The following is a 13642-nucleotide window of genomic DNA, read 5'->3' as shown; positions in this document are numbered from 1 at the left end:
GAGGAGGCCGGAGCTGGACCGCGCCAGGGGCGACAACCTGGGAACAGCCCTCCCAGAAGGTGAGCTCCAGGTCGGGGGAGAAGATGGAGTTCTTCCCTCCCCCCAGCTCCAGCCCTGGTCCACTCATCCCAGCCTCGCCCCAACCCCAGGCCCCCCAGAAGTCTATCTGCAGCACCCTCCACACACCTGACCACCTAGCAGGCCCCCATCCTTCCCAGCATGTCTGATGGGCAGTGAGGCACAGAAGCAGGCCAGCAGTTTCAGAATGACCTCCTGGCTCTGCTGATGAGCCCATAAGGTCTCCCCGTGAGTATGCTCACAGCAGCTTCTAACTGTCTATCCTGCACTGAGTGCTGAGACAACAGCTGCGGTAACACCCTCAGGGCTTCCTTGGGCTCCGGGAGTGCCAAGCAGCAGGAACGGGGAGAGGGTGAGCAGGGGAGGATTCTCCAGGAACCAGCCTCTCCACTCTGGCTTCAAGTCCACGTACACAGACTCAGTCAAGGGCTGCTGCCAGGGTCTCAGTCCCTAGGCTGCACATATCTTGGGACAGGCCCCAGAGGTAGAATACCAGGCCCACCTGGGGCCCAGGTACCCACCTTGGGGATGGTTCCGGGAGGATCCCCAGGTGGCTTTCAGGCTGGTGCTGGCCCATCCTCCAGACATGCTGGGTTTCGCTGCCAGTGGGCACTGCTTCATATGTTCACTGGCCACCCCCATTTCATTTCTGGTGCCAAACCTGTGCAAGCTTTCCTGCCCTTTTTTCCCCACTGTCTTGTCCATATTGGTTTGTAGGGGCCCATATGCATTATGTGCTTAGAGACCACGCAGGCCTCTGCCTGTCTGGTATACACCAATCAGATACACATCCTGCGAGGCACACACACCTCAGATACGCACCTCAACCAGGTGCGGGTGCAGTAAGTTCTTCCCCGACAATGGGTGTTGGCGCCAAACTTCATTCCACACCTTGCTTCTCCCTCCCCCTTGATGGTGGCAGAGCTGCAGACATGACGGGCCTACTGCCACAGGCATGGGGAAGGGATGTGCAGATATGATGAAGGTCCCGAATCAGCTGGCTTCCCTGGGTGGGCTCACCCAATTAGGGTGAAGGAAAGAAATCCGAATGGGAGGCAGCAGAAGAGGCTCCCTCCCCGTCCCCCCCGTGTCCAGGGGTTGGGGCCAAAGGCCTGCATCCTGCAACCACAAGTAACTCCGTGGGTTGGGTAGGGCCCCTGGGCCTCTAAACTCTGGACCAGGTGAAAGCGGGAGCAAGGAATCTGGCCCTGACGCTGAGACGGCTGGAGGACATTTGCTGCGGTTTGTTTCAGTGACAAGAAGTTAGTCCACGGGCATGCTGACCACCGATGCTTCCAAGGACAGAACTGGGTTCACACTCTGCACTGAGCCGGCGGGTGACCCGTGGCGGCCGGGGAAGTGTGGCTTGCCTGACGCTAGCCACGCCAACTGCACCAAGCACAACCACTGCGCCAACCACGCCCACAACGCCGGCCACGCCCACGAAGCCGGCCATGCCCGCCACACCGGCCACGCCCACGACCTGGGCTCTTTGGACCCTGAGCGCGTCTCCTCCACGTGGCCTGGGGAAGCAGGCCCTCGCCGCCCCAGGAGGCAGGACACAAGCTTCCCAATGAGTGATGACTGGGCCACCAAGGTTCACATGCAGAAGCCTCCAGGAGAAGAGCACGGTCCCCAGCAGGATCCGTTTCCCGCTCGGCTTCCTGGTTCCCGAGCAGAAGAGTGAACACTGGCAGACCTGAGCTGGGCAGACCTCGGATCCCTGGGCAGCACCGGGGTCCCACAGGGCCAGTCTCTGCCCCTGGCTGCCCGAGACCCGTGACCTCACAAACAGGGACGCTTCTGCCTGGACGCCCCTTGTTGAGCTGACGCTGATGAGTCAGGCAGGCCACACAAGGACACCTTCTCGGCAGCAGTGACTCATGCCAGAAGCACACTGAGACACTCTTCATTCTCAGCCAAACTTTTCTTTAGTTCACTGACCTTCAGAAGTGTTTGTAAACTGAAGTGTCATCTGTGTTGAACAGATTCTGTTCACCAGTAAATCACAGGAAGGGGGAAAGTCAAGTTTCCACCCCAGTATGTGAGGGTTCAGCCACCTGCCTAAGCACTAGGCGCCCTCGCAGCGCTGCCTCCCGCTTCCCCCACTGGGCTTAGTCAGGAGCGCCCGGGGTCACTGCACCTGCCAGGGCCTGCCTGATGCCCCAGGGGGCCCCTCCCAGGCCCACAGCTACCTCACTTTCAGGACACCCAGAGGCCTGTAAGGATCTTGAGGCCACCCTCCTTGCCACTTTCTTCTCTCTGCCAAGGCTCCTATCAGTGGTAGCCACGTGTGGACACGGTCTGGTCGCCACAGGGCTGGGGCGCTCGGGCACCATATAGGGAGAGGGAATGTGTGAGACAAGCAGGAGTGTCCCAGAAATAACTGTCCTGCCCAAAGGACTGACACGCAGGTGACAAAGAGGTTCATGGGGACACAAGACCAGGCCTGTTTCAATACGGTCACAACTCCCCACACACCCAGCAGTCCAGAGTGCAACTGCTGTGTGAAGGCAGAGTGGGCCGCATCCTGCGGCTCTGAGAGCCAGTCCACGAGCTGAGGGCCATCCCACTCCAGTCAGCACCGCAGCCCCACGTCACCATCGCAGCGCCTGCAGCTTGCGTCCGCAGGTGTGTGCGTGGCACAGGACGTTCACAGGTCCACGTGAGAGCTACTCATTGTGCGTCCTTAATTTCTCTTTTACTACATTTGGATACGGTCATAAGTGTAATGATTTCATTTCAGAATTAGAAGGGGAGTCTATACGTATTTGTCATAAGCAGACTGCGGGGATTGGTGGCAATGAGACATTGAGGAAAGCCTCAGCGTCTGAGCAGAGCCAGGCCTCCCTGGGACCCCCTCAAATTAACCCCCTGAGGGAGCCTAAGGGCTTCCCAGGTGGCACCAGTGGTAAAGAGCCCGCCTGCCAATGTAGGAGATGTAAGAGACTCGGCTCGATCCTTGGGTTGGGAAGATCCCCTGGAGAAGGGAACAGCAACCCACTCCAGTATTCTTGCCTGGAGAATCCCATGGACAGAGGAGCCTGACAGGCTACAGTCCATAGGGTCACAAAGAATCAGACAGGACTGAAGCAACTTGGCCTGCACAGCACGCACGGGCCCTTGAACTCTGCAGGGGCTCCACAGCACAACCTCAAGAGGCCCCAGCCTTGGAAGGTGTTCTCACCTGTGAGGCACAGGAAGCAACTTCAGCCTGTTTAAGGAGCAAGAGAGGAGCAAGAGAGGTGGCAGCAGGGACTGGCCTGGAGCTAAAAATACAGGCTGCCTGCAGCGCTCCCGCCAGACGGCAAATGAGGCTACCGAGCAGGAGCACGTCAGCCAAGAGATACTTTATCCAGCCAGAAACTTGCATGCTTTTTTCTTTTTCAAATCACTGTGAAAAAAAGATTAATACACGGGATTACGGGTGCTAGAATTAGCTCTCATTTTATGAAACAAATGCGAAGTGTCTACTCTGCAGGTACCACCTATCAGCACAGACTCAGCAGAAGACCTGATTCCTGACTCTGGGCGTCTGACCATGCCGCCCTCTGTTCTGCTTCAGATGCCACCTTTTGTCCTTGCTTTTTTTCCTGTGCCTTTAGGGACAACTGACTTGTGCACAGGATCGAAAACAATTCGCTTCTTCAGTGCATGCTTACGTCACATTAAAAAACACTTTTTAATTCACTTCAACAGCATAATTAAAACGATAGTTCACATCACATTATGACTGGCTCTGTGGCTTAGCTGTGAAAGCACCTGTCTAGTAAACAGGAGATCTTGGGTTTGAATCCCAGACAGGCCTAACAGGGCAATGTTTTGGGGGCTTCCCTGATGGCGCAGTGGGAAAGAATCCACCTTCCAGTGCAGGAGATACAGGTTCAATCCCTAGGTCAGGAAGATCCCCTAGAGAAGGAAATAGCAACCCACTCCGGGATTCTTGACTGGGAAGTCTCATGGACAGAGGAGCCTGGAGACCCACAGTCCATGGGGTCATAAAGAGTCAGACACAACTGGGCGACTAAACAAAAGCGCTGCACCTACAGCAGCCTGGATGGAGGTGGCCGTAAACCCCAGCTCACCTGCAGTGCTGAAGCATGGTCTCACTCTGGGCTTTTTACCACCTCCCAATCAACTCTGGCTACAGAGAAACTGGTTTAAGATCACTAATTGAGCTAAAAGATGAGTTGTGGTTAAAAATACAACTCCATCCTACCGGCACAAGCAGTGGTAAAAGTAACCATGGTTTGCCCTCTCCGTACACTTGCTGGCTATGTACAAAAGAGAAAAAAAAGACAACGGAAAGAAAGCACCAGTTGAAGATTAGACAAAACCTCTTTTAAAGGTTTCCCTGGAAACCAGGGACCTGATGTTCCTGATGTCTACGGACACAGAAACGACAGGTGGGGCTTTCCAGGTACAATTCCAGGGCCCTGTGGTCAGGCATGGCACATCTCCCGCCCCTAAGCAACCCCATGGGCTCCACGCCCACCACGGCCCAGCGGGGGCTGTGTCCTGGCTGACACGCCTCAGCCCCCAGCGAGGGAGTGGACGAACACAGAACGCCCTCTTTCTGCAAGCAGCAGCCTCTGGCAGCCACTTCCTATAATACTTCTTCCCCAAGAAAAAAACCTATGTGAAAGTTCAGTGCTCAACCTTCCTGACTCAGTCACTCTGCAGGCCACAAACTAACCTTACGTCATACTAACTACAGGGATTAGCTATCGTCTCAGCTTCCTCAAGAGCAGACGCTGAATCATGTAATAGTCGCCAACAACAAGTACCGAAGAAATGTTCTTTTAATTACCTCAAAGAAAGTAACCTGCGGTAAAGGCTTTACAGCAAGTCCCCAGTAGTGCCCAGCCCTTGGCCACCGTGGCGGCCACTGGGGGGCAGCAGAGTACCAGCTGAGAGGCTGTGGGGACAGGGACAGACCATCGGTAGGAAGCTCCTAACAAAATGCATTTTAAACAGCCAGCCAAAAGGCTTAACTAATGGGTTTACGTGGGGCCAGAGGTATTTTTTATGAGTCGAAAGTTAGCAAAGGTTTACAGGTTCCACTCTTACCGTGACTCCCTCGTGTTCCTGTGGTGCCTGGGCCCTGCAGAGCGGGTGGAGCTGAGATGATCCGAACGTGGCGCCGGCTCGGCGAGCTTCCTTCAGGCCCTTGTCCAGCTCTCCATGCCGACCGGAAAGCTTTCCCCCTGTAACAGATGGTTCCCATGCTTCATGTTAACTTTAACCCAACAATAAAGCCTTTCCACCATTGCAGAAGTCAAAGTGAAAAAGTGAAGTCACTCAGTTGTGTCCGACTCTTTGCAACCCTGTGGACTGTAGCCCACCAGGCTCCTCCGTCCATGGGATTTCCCAGGCAAGAATACTGGAGTGGGTTGCACATTTCCTTCTCCAGGGGATCTTCCCCACCCAGGGATCGAACTCAGGTCTCCTGCATTGCAGGCAGACGCTTTAACCTCTGAGCCACCAGGGAAGACAACTCCATAACACATGCTGCTCGTGAAAAGTCCTCTCCCAGGGAACTGACCCTGCAGGCTGCACAGCACAGCCCCCCCAAAAACCAGTCCTCTCTTGAATATGGGGGCTTCCCTGGTGGCTCAGTGATAAAGAATCTGCCTGCCAATGCAGAAGATGCAGGTTCAATCCTTGGGTCGGGAAGAACCCCTGGAGAAGAAAATGGCAACCCACTCCAGTATTCTTGCCTGGAGAATCTCATGAACAGGGGAGCCTGGCGGGCTACAGTCCATGCGATCACAAAGAGTCAGACACAACTGAGCGACTGAACAACTCCTAGATATGTTTCACTTACTTCTAATGTGTTCTTGGTTTTTAAAGCAGATGCCCCATGATAACTTCCACCTTCACCCCCTGCCATGACAGACAGGGGCATGCGTGACACACACCATCAGATCTCCACTCGCCAACAGGCCAGCGCAAACAAGCACCAACCACACGCCAAGGAATGAGGCCTCGGGCAGAGTCCTGTCCGGACCCATCTTCCGAGAGAGCAGACGCCACCTGCGCAGGCCTGTGCACACGTGTGTGAGTCCAGACAGACCCGGAGTTGCAGGCTCGGCATCCCCCCGCCCCTTCCCGCCCCAGTCAGCGCCGACAGCCCGCCCTGTGTCTGGAGCGGAGCCCAGGAAACAACTCTTCAGATCACTTCCTCCTGACCAGTGGGACGATGGAACTTGCTGATATACCTATGAGACCTGACAATGGAGCGCCCGTATTTTCTTTCTGAAAAACAAACTGATATCCAAACGACACCTGCTTCTCCAGTGCAGACCTACCGGCCCACGTCTGTGGGGAGAGCGGCAGGTCTCAGAGGGGCAGTGGCAAGACAGGGCAGGCAGTGCATCTGACCACAGTGCGGCCAAGCTGTGCAGACCCCATCCCCAGCCACCAGGACCCGCCCTCTGCATAGCCACAGCTGCAGGTCCTCAGGCTCCGCCACACCTCTCTGCTGTGACCAGCTCAGATGCCCCTAGAACGTGTCTGTGAGGACAGGGCACATGGCGTCCCCATCTCCTTTCCAGCATCACCAGGTGTGATGGGCACTCGCTGCAGAGCCCCTGAGGCCTGGGGTTACGGTCACACAGCCATCTTGTCCAGTACAGAGGTTCTGAGCCGAGTGCCCAGAGCCGTGCCCAGCGTTGCCCACCCATCATCACCCAGCTGCGTGAGGTGCCACCCCATGCCACTCACGAAGCCTCCTTGGGCAGGACACTAAGAACCAATGAACCCAGGCATCAGCCTAAACGATGGCTCCAGACACATGGCCAACCTCCAGATATCTGGGCGAGCCCAGCTGAGGTCCCCATCACTGCAGAGCACAGACATGCCACCCACACGTGCCCTGCAAATCCCTGACCCATGAAGACACAAGCAGAACAACATCGTGACTGTTCTCTGAAGCTGAGTCTTGGGTGTGTGAGTTAAGCAGCAAGAGACCCCCCCAGAATGGAGCTACTCCAAAAACCTTGTAAACCTTAGGTAAAATGAGCAAATTCCAAGAAAATGCAACTCATCAAAGCTGACTCAGGAAGAAATGGAAAATCTGACTAGACTACTGACATTAAAGAAGTACAATCAAGAGAGAAAAAAATTCACTGTACGAACAACAGTCCATGCCCGGGTGGCTCCCCCAGGAAGTTCGCCCAACACTCAGCAGGAACACATCTGCCAAGTGCGAGGAGGAAGGAAGAGGTGTCAGCCAAACTACTCCCAGGGACAGACGTAAACACCCACGACAAAACATCAGCGAGTGCAGTCCTGACTAATCCTGCATGATCTGGCTGGATTTGTGCTGGGAACACGAGAATGACTGCATGCGTGGACATCTATTGATGTAATCCTCCGTGCTAATAAACCTAGAGGGCCGCAGGAGGACATCCCATGACCCCACTACTGGCAGCTCAGTAGCAGGCACAGTTGAGCTGGATTCCAAGGGACACAGGCTTCCGTGCTGATGTAGAGAGAACGGCAAGCACAGTGCTGTTTTGAAACCCGGGACAGCGGCCATGTCCACATGGGGAGGGGCTGTGGTCAAGGAGGAGCTCGAGGGAGACTGAGACATGTCTGCTTTTACCCTGGGGAAGGCAGAGGACGGACGTGTCATCAGAACCGCTCTCCTGACCCTCACGCCTCTGTGGGAGTCACATAGCTTATAATACAGATGTAGGAGAAAATTACAAGGCACAGAAGACAAACCCGCCATGGTGCCCACGGTGTTAGGGAGCGCTGTCAGTAACAACGGAGCCCAGCACAGCTGAACCGGGAATGACCCGGGAACGACACGGCCACGCGTGGTGCCCCGGGTGCCCAGGTCCCCTGTGTCCTTGGGTCGCGCAGTGCTGTAGAACTACTACTGATGGAAAGGCGACCCATTCACACCCAAGCTGGGCCAGGGCCAGCCGCACCTGCCGCGCTGTGACCCAGACGAGACCAGTGACAGCGGCACTGACTGCGGCAGCAAAGAGAGCCGAGGAGCCTGGGCGTAAAGGGCGGCAGGACCTCAGGCAAGGCCGGGAGAGGCCGCTGGCACGCTCCTGCCCGTGAAGGCGCGCGTGTTAGTCGCCCACTTGTGGCTCACTCTTTGTGACCCCACGGACCGCAGCCTGCCAGGCTCCTCTGTCCATGGGATTCTCCAGGCAGGAAAACTGGAGTGGGCTGCTATTCCCTTCTCCAGGGGTTCTTCCTGGGATCCAAACCTGGGTTCAAACCTGGGTTTCCTACATTGTCGGCAGATTCTTTACCATCTGAACCATCAAGGAGGTTTCCTATTTCTCGCAAAAGAGAAGAGAGACCCTGTGGGAGAAGAGGCACGCAGGGAGCCAGGCCGCAGGGATAGGAGGCCAGCTGATAGCGCAGGGTCAGGAGCCAGACCCTGCCCGGCTCGATACACCCGGCACGCCACAGGAGAAGGGTAGGGCCTGGGCACCCTGAAACTCCGGAAGGGGTCGAGGGGGTGGGACATGGAGGAGCCCTGTCAGCTGGAGGCTCCATGGTCTCCAGTCCCTGACACACCCAGGCGCCACCGCCACCGCCTCCCGGAGCCCTCTCCTGGTGGCTGCGCCTGGCTCAGGACACCCTCCTCTGACAGCAGCGTGACCACTCATTAGTCAGGCTGCAAGGGTTTCTGCAGGGCTTCATCGTGCTGCTGACGAAAGGAGCTCAGATGCCACAGCAGTGCTGGTGGAACAGGGTCAGGTGGGGCTGAGCTCGTGGGCACTAACTGCAAACACAGAACCAGTCCCGTTACACGAACGCGTTGCTCAGCACCCGATGGACTGCTGTGCCCTTGGGAACCTTGCTGACTGAATGAAGCTCTCGGATTTCCTTGAGAAGTGGTATTTATCATTACAGTTTTACTTGACTTTGGAAATCAAGGCTTCACTCTGCCCCCAAATAAGTATCTCACATTCTACCTTGCAGATGCGTAGCACCATTCGTAAGTGTGCAGATACACAAAGCAGACACCCACTCCAGTATTCCCGGGCTTCCCTTGTTCAGCTGGTAAAGAATCCACCTGCAATGTGGGAGATCTGGGTTCGATCCCTGGGTTAGGAAGACCTGGAGAAGGAGAAGGCTACTCACTCCAGTATTCTGGCCTGGAGAATTCCATGGACTGCATGGGGTCGCAAAGAGTCAGACACGACTGAGCGACATTTACTCACTCACTCTGCCCCGACATTCTACCTTGCGGGTGTGTAGCACCGTTTGTGAGTATGCAGTTACACACACCAGATTCCCTGATGTTAGAGATGCCGACTATCCAAGACACAAGGCTTCACAGCTCAAGGCAGGGGACAGAAAACGTTCAGCAGAGGGATGCTGACACAGGGGTACTTCCACACCACTGGCGCCGCCGCGTCAAGTGCTTAACTAGTCCTGCCATCTTCCACCAAGGAGGCACCAGGAAGAGGGGCCACGGGGGCTGGTACTGGAGGAGGGGTCGCAGGGGGGCCCCCCGAGTCACTGAGCGGGCAGGGAGGGCACCAGGAGGGGCCACAGGGGAGGCACCAGGAGGAGGGGCCACAGGGGGCCACCAGGAGGAGAGGCTGGGAGGGGGGGCACCAGGAGGTGGGATCACGGGGGAGCACCAGACGAGGGACCGCAGGGGGGACCCCAAGTCACTGAGCCAGGAGGGGACCCCCAAGTCACTGAGCCAGGCAGGGGGTGCAGACGTCCCTCAGCTGAGGCTGAGACTGAAGGCAGGAGTCCCCCCTCCGGATGCCTTTGGTAGGAGAGGGGCTCTCGGCAGAAGCTGGTGTGAGAAAGAGGAATCTGGGATGTGTTTTCTGAAAGATCAGGCTGATAGCTCTGTGGGCAATGCCAGGGGTGAGGCCGGGACAGCTGGGGGCAGAGGGATGACAGAGATGGAAACGTCAGGCTTCTCACTGGGAGGCTCAGTGGCTGGGCCTCCGGGATGAGGCCTGTGGGTGGAGGAGACCATCGAAGCCGAGTGACTCAGGATCCTCACTCTGAGGATCCTGGCCCCACCCAGAGGGCAGAGCGGCTGGCTCTTCAACAACTAGCATGAGAAAATGCAAAGGAAGTTCTAGAAGACAGGTGTCTTCAACTGTTCTGAACTGGGGAAACCTCTGAGCATTGATATTGCAGCTCCGATATGACAGAAGCTTCCCTGGCTGATTTCAGAAGAATCAAGTCGATCCTGGTATGTGACCACTGTGGAGACAAGCAGCAGCTTCATGTGGTAAAACTACAATAAGCACTTAAATGTGAAAACATCCCGAGGAAGGGGACACCCAAGGAAGGGAAGTGGGCGGGGGGCACTGGCCCTCACTTCCTCTGGCAAGTCTATGAAGAAAGACTCGCCCAAGGAAATGATTCTCTAGTCCAGAGGCCTTGGTTTGATTTCATCTCTTTTTGTATTAACTTACATTCCACTTGGAATTCCCTGGCAGTCCAGTGGTTAGGACTCGGCACTTCCACTGCCAGGATCCAGGTTCAAATTCTGGTTGGGGATCCAAGACCCTGCATGCCAAGGAAACGCTCCGGACAGGCATTTATTCCACGACACCCGAGAACCACCCTCGACATTGCTCCCAAGCAGGGCCCACTCCAGTCTGAGCCAGGGGGACGGGGTCCAGGGGAGAGCACTGGATCTGCCTAGTCCTGAAGGCTCAGCCAGATACAGGTTCTCATGTGACATTGGGACCGCCCAGCAGGGCCTCAATTTACCAGCCTTTCATTCCCCCCGCTTTTGGGGCTTAATAGCCCCAGTCGAAGTGGACTTTGTTCTCCTCAGTGAATTAGATCTACCCCACCTTCTGAGCAAGCAAGAGTACTGTCCTTTCCCTCATAAGAAAGATTCCTTTGGGATGAAGCACTGACAGTTTCAACAACACGCTGGGTCTCTGAGTCATCGAGCTGAGTGAAATGAGCCAGACAGAGAGGGACGCATGGCCTGATCCCATCCACGTGAGCCAGGAGCTGCACAGGATCCATCGTGACAGGACGGAGCCGGGTGGGGGCGTTCACCACCTTCACAGGGCGAGGCCCCTTGGGGCTCAACACTCAGCCAGCTGCTCCTGTTACACGTGCAGGTTCCGGGCATACGTCAACCGCACCCCAAAAAGGCTGCCGTCAAAAAAAAGACTACTTTGTTTTGTATTTTAAAACACCACTTATTTTTTGAAGTGAACTGGTGAACATTACTGGAAATATTTTTATGACCCGAAGGAAATGTTATTTTTTTTCAAACTTTCAACAATCAAATGCTTCATGGGCAATTAAAGCGTGTTGCAAATATTAAAACAATTCATTAAGTAGGTGGGAGGCTGCTCCCTGTCTGGATATATTTTATTGTTTTATGATCGTTTTTAGAGAAACCCAATGTTCCCAACACTAGGAATGAGCCCTGGGTCTCCACTGGAAGACAGCAGAGATGGAGTGGAAGAGAGAGAGAGAGAGAGAGAGAGAGAGAGAGAGAGGGAGAGAGAGAGAGACCCAGAAAGGGAAAGACACAGAGAGAGAGACACACACCCAAAGAGAAGGAGAGGCACACAGAGGGAAGAGAGGCAGCGAGAGAGGGCCAGAGAGACCAGCAGGAACAGAGCGAGCCGTCACCCAGCGCCCAAGGCCCGGCCTCCCCTGCCCTTCCGCACTCGGGCCCAGGACAGTCGATGCTGACACGGGCTGCGGGCAGCACTGCCATCACCAGCCCGGAGCAGGAGTGACTCCATCCTGGGCACAGGGCAGAGGCCTGGTCACCAGAACAGCAGGTGCAGCAGAAGGGGAGGGACAGGCGTTCTGAGCCTGCCCCGCCCTCGGCCCCTGCGCCCTTCAGGACAAACCAGTGAGACCAATGGGTGAGCAGAGGAGGTGTCTTTGCCAAGGGGACCCCAAAGGCACACTGGCCTAGAGTGGAGCCTCGAACCCCATCACAGCCGACAAACAACAGGACCCAGAGCAGCAGGCGAGGGGGACCTGCCCCAGAGGATGCCTGCCTGCCCCTAGTCTGCAGCCGCTGCCCACAGACACCAGGAAACCCACAAGGAAGGCCCTGCCACTCCCCCGAGAAACCTGGACTGGATCATGAACTGAACAACTGGAGAAAACAAAACGCTCTCCAGACTGAAATGCACAAGCCAAGTATGGAAGGCAGAGTGACAGGAAGAATTAACACGCAGAGCAAAACTCAGGAAGCTTCCTGTAACTGAAAGAAAAAACAAAACTCTGAGACCCGCACAGACCAGAGCAGACAAGCAGAGATGCTGGGGCAGCAGCCCTAGCAGGGAGTGCAGGGATCCACCATTCACTGCAAGGTCTAAAAATACCAATAGTGCGGAAACTGCCCTAAGGACGCATGTCCCTGAGTGACAGCAGCGCCAGCCCCCACCGTCACGTCCCTGCGTTACATAAACCCGGGCCAGCCATCGACCTCTTGGATCCGATTCATGTGTCAAACTAACACATTCTCAGACGCTCTTAATTAAAGCCCAAACAAATGTGATCTCTGTATTTCTTAAGTAATGTTGTAATTTTAAAAGCCGTCAGTAAGGTTATGTATCAAATACTGAAAATTAATATATCCTATTATCCATTGCAGGAAGATGAGCTGTCTAGACAAGAAAAACCTTTAATCATTTTTGATAGAAAGTTCTCAAATCTGTCTCCCTGCTCTTACATAAGATGAACTAAACATAAGTTTTTAACCAGAAAATGGTCTTTGGTTAGAGATCAGAAAAGAGAAGGGGGAAGGTCCCTAGAAGGAGGGAATAGCCAGGAGGCTGGGGGGGGTGGGGGACCAGCCCAGTCACTCCAGATGAATAAACGAAGCTATTAAAAACTATGAGCTTAGACCCCAGAGAGCCCAGGCCTGGAGGCGGGTGGTGAGACCTCCACAAGCAAGAGACATGGGCAGTAGCCCTTCCACGGTGAGGAAAGCCAAGAGGCCCAGACAGGCGCCTGGGGCCCCCTGCAGCCAAGCGCGGTAGTCATCTCAGCAGGAGGAGGTGAGGTGGACAACGGGCAGGATGGAGATGAGGTGGGCAGCCTGAGGGCTTCCCAGACCCCCAGAGAAGGGAAGAGGGCGCACTTCCCAATGCTCCTCACGGCTGCCACGACCTTGGCTGGAAGCCTCTCGAGGACATCAGTTACAGGAATTAAAACCTAGTGGCCAACTTCTCTTACAAACAGAGACACAAAAACCATAACGAAAATACAAGCAAATTCAAACCCTGGCACGTGTGACAACATGTCACCATCAGCTCCTTGTGTTCATACCGAGAGGGCACGGTGGGCTGGATCTGAAAACAAATCAGTACCCACGTCACCAGCGACAAGGCTCCCCAGTGACCCAACTGGTGTTCTCCTGACTGTACACTAGTGTGGTGAGCCTGGTGCTCGTCCCCAAAACCACCCTCTATTACGGAAAAGAACTGAAGACAGGGCAAGGAGAAATAAAGAAGCCAAGAGAATGAAAGTCTGTGTCCTTGCAAATCACAAAGATGAAAACCAAGCACACAGAAGCCTCTCTGGCCCCGTCCTTCCTTTGGGAGGACGAGGGCCGCAGGGC

The 13642-nt window shown here is 55.3% G+C and overlaps 1 protein-coding gene across 1 annotated transcript in view; it reads right to left on the bottom strand.

The window, feature by feature from the left end:
- Nucleotides 1-13642, bottom strand: part of ADARB1 (adenosine deaminase RNA specific B1) — a 112334-nt gene that overhangs the window by 61274 nt on the left and 37418 nt on the right. The window contains exon 3 of the mRNA XM_055569831.1: nucleotides 5149-5285. Coding sequence (XP_055425806.1) covers nucleotides 5149-5285 — 137 coding nt within the window. The remainder of the gene's footprint in view (nucleotides 1-5148; nucleotides 5286-13642) is intronic.

Source organism: Bubalus kerabau, chromosome 2, assembly GCF_029407905.1.
Source record: "Bubalus kerabau isolate K-KA32 ecotype Philippines breed swamp buffalo chromosome 2, PCC_UOA_SB_1v2, whole genome shotgun sequence".
NCBI lineage: Eukaryota > Metazoa > Chordata > Mammalia > Artiodactyla > Bovidae > Bubalus > Bubalus kerabau.
The sequence above is the reverse complement of the archived record's forward strand: the minus strand, read 5'-3'. Positions and strand labels throughout refer to the sequence as shown.